The following is a 15,557-nucleotide window of genomic DNA, read 5'->3' on the forward strand; positions in this document are numbered from 1 at the left end:
GGAGGCTACCGCTCCTTTCACAGCAGACTCTGCACCCGAGTTGTTGGCCTTTAAAAGTCAACACCAGTGGATTGTAGAATTCTGTTTGTGATGGGGTCTGGTGGTTTCCGATTGTCTGTATGTTCATGGAAACCTTCGGGTTTGCATAACAGTTTTTATAGGGCTAAGAAATTAGCCCTAACATTTTCAATCCTGTTTGATTGCACTTCGCTTCCCGAGGTGATCGTAGTGTTTCGGCACACGGTTACACGTATACGAAGATGAGTTACTTATATCACACAGGTTCATCCATGAGAAAAATCAAAATGAAAAAAAATATCACATACCTTCAATATAAAGGCAAACAATCTTGTCAAGTGTCAATAAAAAAGAAAAATCAGTTCAATTTAACTCAATTCAATTCAATAATTGCGAACTAAACCACGACAACAGCACACATTGAGCCTGCCCAAAGTTTCTCTAGGACGCTGATGTGGGTGACATCACAGAGGGTATGAAAACATTCCTTTTTTGGTTGCACCATTGCTGATTAAAGAGAAGAATAACATGTAGGATGAGCTGAAGAAGTGGGTTTCATTTCAGCAAGACGACGGAGTCAAGGTTTTCACCGGGTAAGCGTTTGAAGAAGACGGACACATAACATTACACGGTTCACAGGTTGCTGTATATGTCTCTGTTCTTCTTGTATTCTTGCAGTGCCTTGTAGATGCAACGGTACTGCACCTGCAATAACAGTACAATATTTCACGCTAATGTTTAGAATGTGCTATCTTAAGCTCACAACAGAGATTGTTTTACTGTTTTTAGCAGTGGCATAATTGGTGTTTGAGGCTTGCGCAGTTAAACTCATTTAAAGACAAAAAACGTAACCGACCAATAAGGAAATGAAATTTCAAAACGAAAACCTGACTTAATTTAAATGTAGACAATGCAACATCTTTTAAAATGTCTAATTAAATAAGTAAGTAAAAGTCAAACGTCATAAGCAAGAACAAATAATCAAACAGAACACCAACAACGTTACATGCGAGTAATTACATTTACCTCTATTTACACAAGAATTTTGTTTAACTTGTCGATCGAGCTAAAGCATTCCAACTGGAATGCCTGCTATCAATCCTAATAAAGTCTGCTTTGTCGTGTTTTGCGTACAACCTGCCAAAGACTGTACTTACCTGTGACGTCACACATTGAGGCCTGACAACTTGCATTTTTCTGACCACCATATAGACGTCAATCACCCGGTCTGACGTCATTCTTCTGATGACATCACAGAGGGCGTGAAACATTCCACTTTTGGTTGCACCATTGCTGAACAAAGAGAAGAACGATGATAAAAAAAATAACAAGGATTTACTATACTCTAATTTTTTTGGGACCAAATTATGATATTTGGCAGAGATCGAGATCGACTGAGTTTGTTCTACCAGACCGCGCTAGTAGTCGACTTGAACATTGCCTGTGGAGACATGTGTCAAATGTCATATTTTCATCAAAACTACATAAAACATCTGTGTATCGATTTCTTTTAGTTACAATGTCTTCTTTTTTTTCGCTCGAGTGAACGCACACAGACATGCGCTCTTTTGGGGTCTAGACCATCCTAATTATGAGTTCTAGTCGGCCTCTGACGTCGCACGACTCAAAGAAGGGAAATGATAAGTTCAATCGATACAAAACAGATTAAATCCAACATATTAAACAATATAATAAAGAAAACATTGTCGTTATATTAATCATTTGGAGTAATAAAAGGTCACTATTGTAACTTTTTCATAACACTACTTTCAATTTGAAAACAAATCTCATTTTGGGAGAAAAAAAGTGTGCCTCTTCATAAGCTTCATTCTCCGTTGGTTCTAACTCAAACGAATTTTAGGTAACATCAAGGCAACACACAACATATAAGTCTCATAGAAAACCCAAATAGAAGCATATCGACGTCGTCATGGAATTTTGGCGGAACTAATTTTAGACAGCTTTTCAGCAGAAGGCCGAAACTTATAAAAAAAAATATTATGACATAGTGTTTATATTTGTGCCTGGCAGGGATAGAAGATAAAAGAATGTTAAATCATATATGTGACCCTTCACCACGAAATGAGTCGCATGTCACCTCGCGCGGTTCTGCGCTAGGTTTAATATAAGTCCGGGGAGTGTCTGGTAACAGTGTGAGGGTCACCTTAGTCACAGGCTTATAACTCAAACAGTTTTTGCTCTTTTCTAAAACGGTTTTCACCACTGGATAGAGCATAAAACATTCTTTATGAAAATGTAACAATATGAAAATCATGCAAAGGTGACATGTGACTCATTCCGTGGTGGAGGGTCACATAATTATTGTCCATCCTATTTTAGAGAATGTTTCTCATTGAGAATACTTTACTTAGTTTAAAGCACAAAAACATCAACATCGCCAAGAATCGAGTCACACAAAAAGATCCAGGACGACGACGATATTCCTCACCCGCATTGCAGTAGGACTGGACTGACACTCTTGTCTTGTGGAGACCTGGTGGACAGCACGATGTGGACCAGACGGACTAGATCCGGAATGCTGCTTGGTATCTCTCCCCTCCACTCACTGAGGTGAAGCAGCTCCACCTCTCTAGGCTCGGTCATTCCCTGTTGCATTGCAGTATATATGAACAGCCCATTTGCAACGATGCAGACATTATCATGACTTTAGAGACAAACCCCGCAAGGAACAAAAGACAGACAGAAACACACACACACACACACACACACACACACACACACACACATGCACACACAGACAGACGGACAGACAGACAGACAGACAGACAGACAGACACACACACACACACACACACACACAACCCAGCCCTAACCAACCATACCGACACTGCACTAAATTTTAACAAAATCATTATTTCGTGTTGTAACAGGTGTATGTCTTTGTGTGTTTGTATAGTCACACAGAAAGAGTCATCGGCACACACAATTAATACCGTTTTACATACCAAGACCAACAAACCTGGCAGTGCACAGACAAAGAGTACTTCAGAAGGTGCTGTCCCAGTGTACTCAGTGATGTGAGACGAATAGAAATTGGACCATACGTCTGACTCTGACCTATCTGTCTTGGCCAGTAACAGTTCTTGTTCTGCGGATGATATAAGGATGATATTTAAAACACATGTGGATGTTAAATAGCGTTCATTTAAATGTGTACTGCGAGGAAGTATTGAACACCAAGGGATTACAATACAATCTGCGGGAATTTGTCTTTACCTTTGCGAAAGAGACTCAATGTATTTTCATTGAGTTGTTTTTCTCGCCTGAGCTACTCTAAACTTTATGGTTATTAGTCAAAAGAAAAGAGTACGTGGCATTCTGTTCAGTAGCTTCAGCAGGAGTTTTTGTTTAACTATGAAACTAGCTTTTCAACCTCAACGACATAAACGCATATTTTGCGGATACTTTGTTTTCAAGCTAATTGAAAAGTACGTATATAGAATTCAAAAGCCTAACTTGGAGAGCTTTTCATTACTATAGCCTTATTTTCTAATATGCTGCCGGACTGTATCAGTGTTTTGCAAGAAGTAAACAAGAAGCCCTATTTTACAGTGCATGGAGCAGTAAGATATTATAGTACCTGCGAATACGAAACCTACAATTGAACGCTTCTGCCAACAGTATGGAGCAGTCAATGGGATTACCTCAACTTCATCCATTTCGCCACCAAAAGACACAATCGTGCTGACGTCATGTCCGGCAACAAGACGCCATAGGTCCACGATGGTATCTGATAGAGGAAGCTGCGTCAGAATATAGCCCTCTTGTCGCTGCAGGGTCTGAAAATTACAAGTTGTGTTAGCATTTTGACAGACCATAGCTGTTTATGATCTAAGCACTTTAACTACGCACCTTAGGATACTGGTTGTACAAGAATCATAATACAGTTCAGAAACATCCTGTTTGCTGCCGCGCGGGCAGAGAAAATGTTCCCTCTTTATCTTCACCGCGCTGGCAGCAAAACCCCTCACGCGGTGTTTTCAGACAGGCCGGACAAGGTTGTCCCGGATGTGAATACAAGACAACACTCCTGAAAATGCTCTTGTGTGTCTGTATGTGTGTGTGTGCGTGTGTGTGTGTGTGTGTGTGTGTGTGTGTGTGTGTGTGTGTGTGTGGGTGTGTGTGGGTGGGGGGTGGGGTGAGGGTTGGGGGGTGGAGGGGTGGAGGGGTTTAAGTATGTCTTATATTAAATCTGAGCTTTCTGGGTATGTTCACACCATTGACTGTTTCTCAGTTCCTTATGAAAACAAGAGGCGAAGCCTTCAAGGCTCACGTAAGAAATAGACACACAGTAACACAAACTCAATCACTCCGTCACACATACACACCCACACACACAGTAAGCTTAGGTGACGACTGTGCAAGAAAGAGAGACACTAGATCTAGATCTGTCTGTGTCTGCATGTAGCCTACTTACAGGGACACGACTGCCAAATAGTCTCGGCCCGCTCAAAATAACAATGACCGAGACCACACACACCACGCGAGAGAGAAAGACTACAGGGAGGCATGCCGTCATGATGCATTAATTGACGTCAAACACTTTTGACCGTGACGTAATCTTATGCGAGCTTTATCCATAGTCTTGGATAACCACTCACACATAGACTCGGAAATGTTAAAGTTTCTACCACAGACATACACACACACGCACACACGCACGCACAAACGCACGCACAGACAGACAAAGTTACGATCGCATAGGCTACACTTACGTGAGCCAACAACACATTTGTTCTGTAATCCAGAAACATTTAAATGATAAATCAAAGAAAAGGTTTGAACACGCATCAAAGAAATCAAATACATTCTCCTGATAGAACATAGAAGTATCATGTCCTACCGGCATGAACACAGCGTTGATGTACTCGTTTCGACCATCCATCGGAACAGTCAAAGGCACTAGCTGGCTATCATCTGCAATCGATAACAAAGTGAGTGATTAAAACCTGATACATGTACTACGATATATCAAGCATACCTTCCTTCCCGCGAACATCTCGTAAATCAACGTAATCTGGTTTTTACCAAAGTTTAGATCATTCGTCTACGTGGTCGCATGCCAAAGGTAAGCAGCATAGGGAGAATCGTTTGCTGATTTAACTTTGTAACAGATACCTGTTTCAATCTGCAATATGAATTCAGTAACAACAACACAAATCCCAAGATCCTGCACATGAGAGCAGCTGGGTTATTAATTGTTGGCATAAACCCACTGGAAGGATTCTCTTAACTCGTGCCAAAGTTTGGATAAGTGTATAGTAGACAGTGTACATTGATCGTTAGCTCAGGCAGGAAGATTTGTATACATAAGCAGCCATTAAGGCCGGCATTAATTTGAAAAAAAATCAAAAAAATCCAGATCCACAGACAATTTGGCGACTTTCATTTCTCACTAACAAGGGCATACAGATTTGAGTGAAAAGACAGAAAGCTAACGAGAGGGCGAATGGATAGGGTGGCAGTCAGGCAGACGACCATTTGGGGAAAGCATTACACAATTGCATAGAAGTCAAACTTTTGACAGCAGTACCTGGCAAAACATCGACGAATCTGTTCTTGTTGATGTTTTCTTGTTTTTCAGCTTCCTTGTGGCTTGGCTTTTGCATGAGTACCTTCATTTGTTTCAGTCCCTGCGAACAAGAAGGGCACACCAAAAGGTTCCAATATAAGGGACATCATGGAATTGATCCCGCATAGCCTGATAGGTTGAAGGGACGTTAAACACCAACAACCATCATTCTAAGGTAGTAGGCAGTCTTTCCAGTTGAAGTTGAGTCTCCGTTAGCAATATTGTCAGAAAAGTAAGTTCTTGTAAAGCAAGAGTAAGTTAATGGGCAGGGTAAAGACCATTGGTTAAGACCCCATCTGTTGCACACAGCAAAACACAATCAACCTTAATCGAACACCCTCGCAACAGGAAAGCAGCTTAACAACATGCATGTAAACTAGTTCTCAGTGGAAAATGAGAAGGGTAAAGAGAGAGAGAGAGAGAGAGAGAGAGAGAGAGAGAGAGAGAGAGAGAGAGAGAGAGAGAGAGAGAGAGAGAGAGGGGGGAGGGGATAGAGAGACACAGACAGATAGATAGACAGACAGACAGACAGACAGACAGACATACAGAGACAGAGGCAGAGAGAGAGAGAGAAACATAGCAAAAGAGACAGAAAGTCAGACTTGTAAAAATAACCGTCACTAGCTGTATTCACATTGAATTCTCCATCGATGCGGTCGTGCGTGTCGTTAGGGTCTACTGGATGTTTGAAGGCGGAATCAAAGGTCTCCAGTCGAAGTCTGCTGTTTCGACTCGTGTAAGCTTCCAGAATAGCTTCGTGAAGTACGCAGTACTGTGACTGAAATTAAGAAAAAGAACAGATTATACTTAGACTACATTGATGAATTAATGAGTTCGTGATTATGGGCGCTGACACGTTTAAAATAATGCCACTCAAACCATCAAGTTTATGAGTTCCCAACTATTTGTGACGGTCCACCACGAAACCAGTCTTAAGTCGCACCAGACGAAAGCGAGTTAGCGTGGGGAAAAGGCACTGAGGGTCTATCTGGGTGAAATTCACTTTTTTGCAGAAACGTGTTCTGTAGACCCCAAATTACATGACAACCAAACAAATATGCCAAAATCAATCGCTAAATAGTTAAATTATTGGATTTAAATGCAATACATTCATCAAAAAAGTCCAGCATGACATCAAAATGCCTCACTTTGACCGATAATTTGCTTAGTGTATCCCTGACAGGGCCCCAACAAGTTTGGTACCGTCGGAAAGCTTATTGCATCAGCTTTCCCGCCCTGCTGTGCAGTGGTTAAAAATACCCGTCCACTTCCTCCAAATAAGGAAATCGTGACGTAAACAAACTTTAAGATTGAACCAATCAGCTTTGTCTGCCTTCCAAAAAGGACTAGCAACGGCCTCCTCATTGGTCAAATCAGTCCAGGGGGAAGTAACACAGTTTGATTTCCGTTCGCTGAACGAAACCAAAACAATGACTGACGTACGCCGATTGACAGCGCTTCTCAACTGCGATTCGCTTGAAAATAACCGCGAACTCCAAGATTTGTTGTTGGATTTCTTTGCCGAAGACGTTGCTGGATTCAGTGACTCCGATTCTCATGCCGAAATATGTGACGCTTGCTGAATATGCGGACGAAGAGGAGACAGACCGTCCGCTCGTCAGTGTCAAAAACACCGTTGGCGTTTCTAATGGCACTGCATCAACTGCAAGAACACACGTAGTTGAGGCGAGTTGGAGAGGAGATGTGATGGAGGTGCATGCTGCAGTTCGTTAATTGCAACAGGGCTGTGATGTGCTCGAGAGAACTCGCCTTCGTTGCTGCAAAGCCAATGGAACTGGCTGCAAACAGATTAAAGTTCCCGACGCTGCACCCAGAAATACTCGTCGTGGATGTATCACCCAGTTTGATCCGGAGGAAATTGTAGCTCTACAGCTCTCAGTGCAAGACATGTGACATGTATAAAGGTGAGGTTGGAGGTGGTGTCAACATTGATGTGCAAGAGCTTTTGTGGTGAACAGACTGTCACAGTGGAGGAGTTCCTGTGTTTGGGATCTACATTCTGATAGATAGGCTACGTATTCCTATTGGATGCCAACAAAGTGATTGATACAAGTAAGTTGATTTTGCTCAAGTGTTTGTCAAACTAATGGACAAAAACGTAGGTGAGATGCATGTAACCTCTTTATTCCTGATAATGACAGTGAAAATGTTTGCTGATGTGTATGACCTGTATTTGACTGTTTTCCTCCACATGTATGATGTAAACAAAGCCTTCAAAAATGGTGATAATTGTTCTTTTAACCCTTCGTTTTGCATTTAAATGATGCATGAAAGATCAAAGTACACTTGTGCAACATTTGGAAGGGTGAGGTTAATTTTCAACCCCCGTTGCTAAGGAAAATGTGAAGCTGGTGCCTTCCAAAACTTTCAAGCCCGATTTCTCAAAATGGCCGCCGGTCAACTTCTTTCATAAAAATGGCCGTAATATCGTTATTTATTGACCTAGAGCTTTAATTTTTTTTTCTAAACATCCAGGAAAGACTAACAATTTCAAAATAATAACTAACTCAAATCATCCAAATTTCGACTTAAGACTGATTTTGTGATGGACTGTCACATTTGAGCTTCAATGTGTATTTAATTAAATTCAGTGGTAACAGGTTTAAATACATCCCACGAAAGTATTTATCACTGCACTCGATGTTTTCTCTTTGTCATTTAATGTTTGGAAGCAAACATATCAAGCTTAATTATCAAATTCGGGAAGTTTGTATAATTATTATTCGCTATTTGAAGTTGTTGTTACGTTTAAAAACTGTAATTTGTAGGTGTGATCAAACTTATTTCTTTTTTGTTTTATAACAGAAGTTAAATATATATGCCCCAAAAGAGGTGAAAGGATTAATTTAAACTTGAAACTTGAAACTTGAAAAACCTCGTTTACGGTAATCAGGGCCAAGGGAATACTTGTACTTGAATTATTATTTCTTGATTTACAGAATCCATTCAGCCTATGCATATCATTTTGATTTGATTTATCATTGGAAATTGCCTCACTGCTAACTGACGATCAAAATGTATATTTAGTTCGTCAGCTGTTTAGTCCGTGTTTGAGTCTATTCTATTGTATTGATATTAACTCAGAACGACGCACCTCTTCTTCTTCTTCTTCTTCTTCTTCTTGACGATCGCCTTTTACACTCGAAGAGGCGCATCTCAACATAGCCCTATATATAGTTTTTGACACATAACAGTCGATACGCATTCTCATTAAATTTTACCTTTGTCTGTATCATGTGACAACGGTCATCGCGCATGTCTTTCACCACGTTGAAGATGTCAAAATCATGCTGCTCGTGCAGTTTGTTCATCACGATGTCAAGGGCAATGAACGTCCCAGTCCTGCCAATACCGGCACTAAGAAAATCCCAGAGAAAATTAAGATCAGCAATGAAGACTTACAGACATTACAATTACCGAAAAATCTACCATATCGTGTCTTTTTTATATTTAGTCATGTTTTGACTAAATATTTTAACATCGAGGGGGAATCGAAACGAGGGTCGTGGTGTATGTGCGTGCGTGTGTGCGTGTGTGTGTGTGTGTGTGTAGAGCGAGTCAGACTAAACTACTGGACCGATCTTTATGAAATTTGACATGAGAGTTCCTGGGTATGAAATCCCCGAACGTTTTTTTCATTTTTTTGATAAATTTCTTTGATGACGTCATATCCGGCTTTTCGTGAAAGTTGAGGCGGCACTGTCACGCCCTCATTTTTCAACCAAATTGGTTGAAATTTTGGTCAAGTAATCTTCGACGAAGCCCGGACTTCGGTATTGCATTTCAGCTTGGTGGCTTAAAAAGTAATTAATGACTTTGGTCATTAAAAATCTGAAAATTGTAAAAAAAATTTTTTTTTATAAAACTATCCAAATTTACGTTCATCTTATTTTCCATTATTTGCTGATTCCAAAAACATATAAATATGTTATATTTGGATTAAAGGCACAGTAAGCCTCCCGTAAACCATCACAGAGCTCCCCGAGCGTCTAAATACAGTACAAGCATACTTCCATTTGAACGCTCACCGAACGGGAACATCCTGGCTGCTTTCTGTCGAGCGTGAGACATTTTCCAAGAATTTATTTTCGTAGACTTGTTCCGTTAACAACAACGGCGCCTCGTTTTTGCGCTAGACCTAACTTTTAAAATCTAAATAATAAATTGACAGCTTGTTACACAAACATTCTTTAATCATAAAAGAATTCGTTTTTCATCAAGACAAGATCAGAACAATTCGAAGTTGTGAAAGTTTGAAAAAAGAAAAGCCCGGAAGCAGGGTCACGCAAGGGTCGTAGCAGACGACGGCCGGTTTATCAGTGCAAATCGCCGTTCCTCTCAACAGTCAAAAGCTATCGCTAGAGTTCTTGTGAACCACAGCCGTTGTTTCGTGCATAAAAAAACGTGCTATTGTAGATAAGCTCACGTCGAGTCGCATTCAAATGACTAACTATGACGACTGCATTGTGAAAAGGGAAAACTGGATCACACGGGTTCACGATGGCTCAGGGGTAAGATAAACCACGCAAAAATAAATTCTTTGAAAATTGTTCGCTCTTTACGGAGGGCACCTAGGATGTTCTCAATTGGTGAGTGTTTAAATGAAAGGGTGTTTGTACTGTGTGTAAAAGCCTGACCGTATCTGTGATGGTTTACGGGAGGCTTACTCTGCCTTTAAAAACAAGCTCTGAAAATTAAATATATAAAAATTATTATCAAAATTTTTTTTTCGAAATCAATTTAAAAATACTTTCATCTTATTCCTTGTCGGTTCCTGATTCCAAAAATATATAGATATGATATGTTTGGATTAAAAACACGCTCAGAAAGTTAAAACGAAGAGAGGTACAGAAAAGCGTGCTATCCTTCTCAGCGCAACGAATACCCCGCTCTTCTTGTCAATTCCACGGGCACTGCCTTTGCCACGGGCGGTGGAGTGACGATGCTACGAGTATACGCTCTTGCTGCGTTGCGTTGCGTTCAGTTTCATTCTGTGAGTTCGACAGCTACTTGACTAAATATTGTATTTTCGCCTTACGCGACTTGTTTGAAACATGTAAGCGTTATTTTTAATTGAATGTGTGAATATGTGAATATATTTGGAAACTCACTCGTCAATAACATAACTAGTGAGTTAAACGAGGGGCAGAGATAGTCAGGTCGTCATTTCCCGATTTTGACCTTAACCCCTCAAAAAATACCTCGGAGAATGTTTTGACTGTTTTGAACTCTGTGATGTCTGTAGATTACAGATCCGACGGATGACACTCTGTCATCCTTGGGCATTTTGATGTATTCAAGATGGCGGACAAGATGGATTCCAGACTGCAAAATAGTCCAAACTGCATGCTATAAACTAGCAGAACTGTATTTATTTATGTTTTCCGGGAGATAAAACGGGAGTTAATATGCATAACAACAGTTACATGATTAGCAGACACTATAACCCGAATGGCTGGTCTGTTGAGGGACCGTTAAAACTGGTTAACGGAGCAGGATGATATAGTTAGTTTTAGCAATATATTTTTTCAGTTACAGCTAATGGTTTAAGTTTATGTGTGTTGTGGGCTTTGATTACTGTTGCACTTTGCTTGACCTTCATCGCATTTTAAGGTCATATGAATGTCAAATGTTCATTCAAATGATAAAGGATTATACTATTTTTGAAGATAAAATGACGAAATGTCTTCTTAAAACTTGCCATGAATAAAAACGTTCACCAACACTGAAGGTCACACGTTTTCAAGGTCAAACAATTTCAAGGTCATATATTTTAATGTCTGCAAAACCATCACTTAGCACGTGCATCACTACAAAGATCACTGTCAAGAAGACGAAGCTGAGATTGTATGGCAATGTAACAAGAACAGGCGGGCTCTCCAAGACCATCTTACAGGGTATGGTGCGCGGAAAGAGAAGATAGAGAAGACAAATGAACAGAGGGACAGATATCATTACAGAGTGGATTGGGAAATGTTTTGCAACTTCCCAAAAATTGCTCACAGCCGCCAGAGGTGGAGACAGCTTATGAAGCGCTCGTCGTTGAAGTGACCCTACCATCCTTGTGGGTTCCAGAATCAATGAGTGACTTGGTCGGTGAGCAAGCAGATAACAACTTAATCCTGGAAAAGTGGCTGTAATACCCAGAATAATTTAAAGTTATCTTGTGCTCTTTTTAAAAAAAAGATCTAGTCAGGTGAGGAAGGTATACATCAGACGAAAGGCCTTGTAAGGTGTCACAGCGCCAAGCGATTGACACCATATACACAGTGTTGTGTCAGTTAGTGACGCCCCGAGGAGGTGTATTAGGCGTCATGTCAAGAGGCTAAACCTGATGTACCATGTCTCAGATACAAAAGACCTCTATCTCATTACGTAAAGGTCATGGCGACGAACCAGGGTCACTGGTTAGTATGCACTTTACCTCGCCGATGACCACACAGGATGATGTGTAGTTTACCACTCCAGATGACCAGGCGGGATGACCACGCTGGTTTACCACACAAGATGACATGGTCATGCAGTGAGTTTCCAGTTTGAGGGCAGCCACCATCGATCCTTTTTTCAATTGCCGAAATGGTAGCGGATGACTATGCCTGATGACCAATAAATGACCACGCCCGATGATTACGCAGGATGCCATGTAGATTACCTGTACGGGTGACCGGTGAGAATTGCCAGTGCGGATGACCAGTGTGGATGACCTGTGCAGATGACCATGATGACCAGTGCAGATGACCAGTGCGGATTACCGGTGCGGATGTCCAGTGCAGATGATCATGAAACATGACCAGCGCGGATGACGAGTGCGGATGATTAGTGCAGATGACCAGTGCAGATTATCATGGACGATGACTAGTGCAGATGACCAGTACAGATGATCATGAAGGATGACCTGTGCGGATGACCAGTGCAGATGATCATGAAGGATGAATAGTGCGGATGACCGATGCGGATGATCACAAAAGGATGACCAGTGCGGATGACCGCAAATGATGACCAGTGTGGATGACCGATCCAGATGACCAGTGCTGGTGACCGGTGAAGGTGACTGTTGCACATACCCAGTGCGGATGACTACGATGGATGACCAGTGCGGATTTGTGCAATTTCCAAGGAGTAGACATCGACATAAGATGGCACACGCACATTGACCGACTGCGCAACCACAGCATGCTGTTGCACATGGTAAATTTCTCCACAGCCACACTTCAAAATTAGCATGACTTCAGTTGGTGTAGGTTCTACTCCAGGCGGTTTTCTGCCCATCCTACAACCACCCGAAGTCAACCGGATCAAGACTTGGAAGATCCCCATAGAATTGCAATACAGCCCTTTTCAGATGGACGTTCAGCAATGGGCTGATGTGGGCGGTAGTTTTTGATTTATGTGGACTGGTGCTTGGAGGTTCTAGCTAGCCAGGTTTCATATCTCTCACGTGATATGTTGTTTGAGATTTTGCACCTGTAGCACTCGCTTACAAACTGCGACATTTGCTGAAAGACTTCACCGATTTTCACGCATGGATCTTCTGCAGAGAAATTAAGCACTCCTACGAACACACTGACACTGGTTAAGTGAACAGCTGTCACCAGATGGCATACGCTTCCATCTAAAATAGCTCTATCGTCTGGTAAACAATCAAATCGGAGAAAACTAGTCTCTCACGATGTTCTTTGATCATCGCCCGCCATTTTGTAAGATCAATATTATTTACAAGTTTTATCTTCGACAGTGAAACCTGTGCTTTGGAACACCATACGCACTAATCACAAGTCCACGAATAACACAGGTTTCACATCTTCTCAGCCTGGATGTAATTCCATACACACTCATGTGCAAATTGTTTCCATTTAGCAGAATGAAACACGTCAAATGCCTTTGTTTTTTGTCTTGGAAGAGGAGCTCAAGCACGGACACGGACAACACTACAGGCCATACTGTACGTGTCGTCATATTACTCATTACGTTTTCCCGACGTCATGAAGTTATGACGCCATTCTAGCCCTTTTTTCTATGGAATGCCTTTTGTGTCTAAACAAAAAAATCAACATTTGCTAATTTTCCTATAATTAATTTTGTCTCAATTTGCCCAAGGATTTAAAGATGTCATCCTGCGGATTTGTAAACTTCAGGAATTAAACTACCCAAAACCATTAAAACATTTTCCGAGGTATTTTTCAAGGGGTTATTGCCCTGCCGTAAGGACTGAGAGCAAGGGGTGGTGTGCGCAATAAAGTTAGTCCTTACGGCAGGGCAATAACCCCTTGAAAAATACCTCGGAAAATGTTTTAATGGTTTTGGGTAGTTTAACTCCTGAAGTTTACAAATCCGCAGGATGACATCTTTAAATCCTTGGGCAAATTGAGACAAAATTAATTATAGGAAAATTAGCAAATGTTGATTTTTTTGTTTAGACACAAAAGGCATTCCATAGAAAAAAGGGCTAGAATGGCGTCATAACTTTATGACGTCGGGAAAACGTAATGAGTAATATGACGACACGTACAGTATGGCCTGTAGTGCTGTCCGTGTCCGTACTTGAGCTCCTCTTCCAAGACAAAAAACAAAGGCATTTGACGTGTTTCATTCTGCTAAATGGAAACAATTTGCACATGAGTGTGTATGGAATTACATCCAGGCTGAGAAGATGTGAAACCTGTGTTATTCGTGGACTTGCGATTAGTGCGTATGGTGTTCCAAAGCACAGGTTTCACTGTCGAAGATACAACTTGTAAATTGATCTTACAAAATGGCGGGCGATGATCAAAGAACATCGTGAGAGACTAGTTTTCTCCGATTTGATTGTTTACCAGACGATAGAGCTATTTTAGAGGGAAGCGTATGCCATCTGGTGACAGCTGTTCATTAACCAGTGTGTTCGTAGGAGTGCTTGATTTCTCTGCAGAAGATCCATGCGTGAAAATCGGTGAAGTCTTTCAGCAAATGTCGGTCATCCGCACTATTCATCCTTCATGATCATCTGCACTGGTCATCCGCACAGGTCATCCTTCATGATCATCTGCACTGGTCATCCGCACAGGTCATCCTTCATGATCATCTGCACTGGTCATCCGCACAGGTCATCCTTCATGATCATCTGCACTGGTCATCTGCACTAGTCATCGTTCATGATAATCTGCACTGGTCATCCGCACTAATCATCCGCACTCGTCATCCACACTGGTCATTTTTCATGATCATCTGCACTGGACATCCGCACCGGTAATCCGCACTGGTCATCTGCACTGGTCATCCTTCATGGTCATCTGCACAGGTCATCCACACTGGTCATCCGCACTGGCAATTCTCACCGGTCACCCGTATTGGTAATCTACATGACATCCTGCGTAATCATCGGGCGTTGTCATTTATTGGTCATCAGGCATAGTCATCCGCTACCATTTCGGCAATTGAAAAAAGGATCGATGGTGGCTGCCCTCAAACTGGAAACTCACTGCATGACCATGTCATCTTGTGTGGTAAACCAGCGTGGTCATCCCGCCTGGTCATCTGGAGTGGTAAACTACACATCATGGTTGAAAACGACGTTAAACACCAAATAAAGAAAGAAAGAAACTACACATCATCCTGTGTGGTCATCGGCGAGGTAAAGTGCATACTAACCAGTGTCCCTGGTTCGTCGCCATGACCTTTACGTAATGAGATAGAGGTCTTTTGTATCTGAGACATGGTACATCAGGTTTAGCCTCTTGACATGACGCCTAATACACCTCCTCGGGGCGTCACTAACTGACACAACACTGTGTATATGGTGTCAAAAGGGATTCCATATGACGAATCGCTTGGCGCTGTGACACCTTACAAGGCCTTTCGTCTGATGTATACATTCCTCACCTGACTAGATCTTCTTAAAAAAAGAACACAAGATAACTTTAAGTTATTCTGGGTATTACAGCCACTT

At 41.5% G+C, this 15,557-nt stretch overlaps 1 protein-coding gene across 2 annotated transcripts in view; it reads right to left on the reverse strand.

Moving 5' to 3' along the window:
- The window catches only part of LOC138955881 (receptor-type tyrosine-protein phosphatase epsilon-like), a gene marked incomplete at its 5' end in the record, with an annotated part of 10,054 nt that extends 1,065 nt beyond the window's left edge, over positions 1 to 8,989 (reverse strand). Inside the window, 10 exon segments of one of the 2 annotated variants that reach the window (XR_011452415.1) lie at positions 1 to 115; positions 249 to 723; positions 1,176 to 1,311; positions 2,468 to 2,625; positions 2,999 to 3,127; positions 3,684 to 3,818; positions 4,883 to 4,956; positions 5,573 to 5,672; positions 6,246 to 6,389; positions 8,854 to 8,989. The exon segment at positions 1 to 115 is cut by the window's left edge and continues 1,065 nt beyond it. Coding sequence is in view for 1 of the 2 variants with exons in the window: in XM_070327390.1 (XP_070183491.1) it covers positions 652 to 723; positions 1,176 to 1,311; positions 2,468 to 2,625; positions 2,999 to 3,127; positions 3,684 to 3,818; positions 4,883 to 4,956; positions 5,573 to 5,672; positions 6,246 to 6,389; positions 8,854 to 8,989 (1,084 nt within the window). 2 annotated transcript variants of the gene reach the window in all.
- Between the last annotated feature and the right edge of the window lie 6,568 nt (positions 8,990 to 15,557).

Source organism: Littorina saxatilis, unplaced genomic scaffold, assembly GCF_037325665.1.
Source record: "Littorina saxatilis isolate snail1 unplaced genomic scaffold, US_GU_Lsax_2.0 scaffold_1540, whole genome shotgun sequence".
NCBI lineage: Eukaryota > Metazoa > Mollusca > Gastropoda > Littorinimorpha > Littorinidae > Littorina > Littorina saxatilis.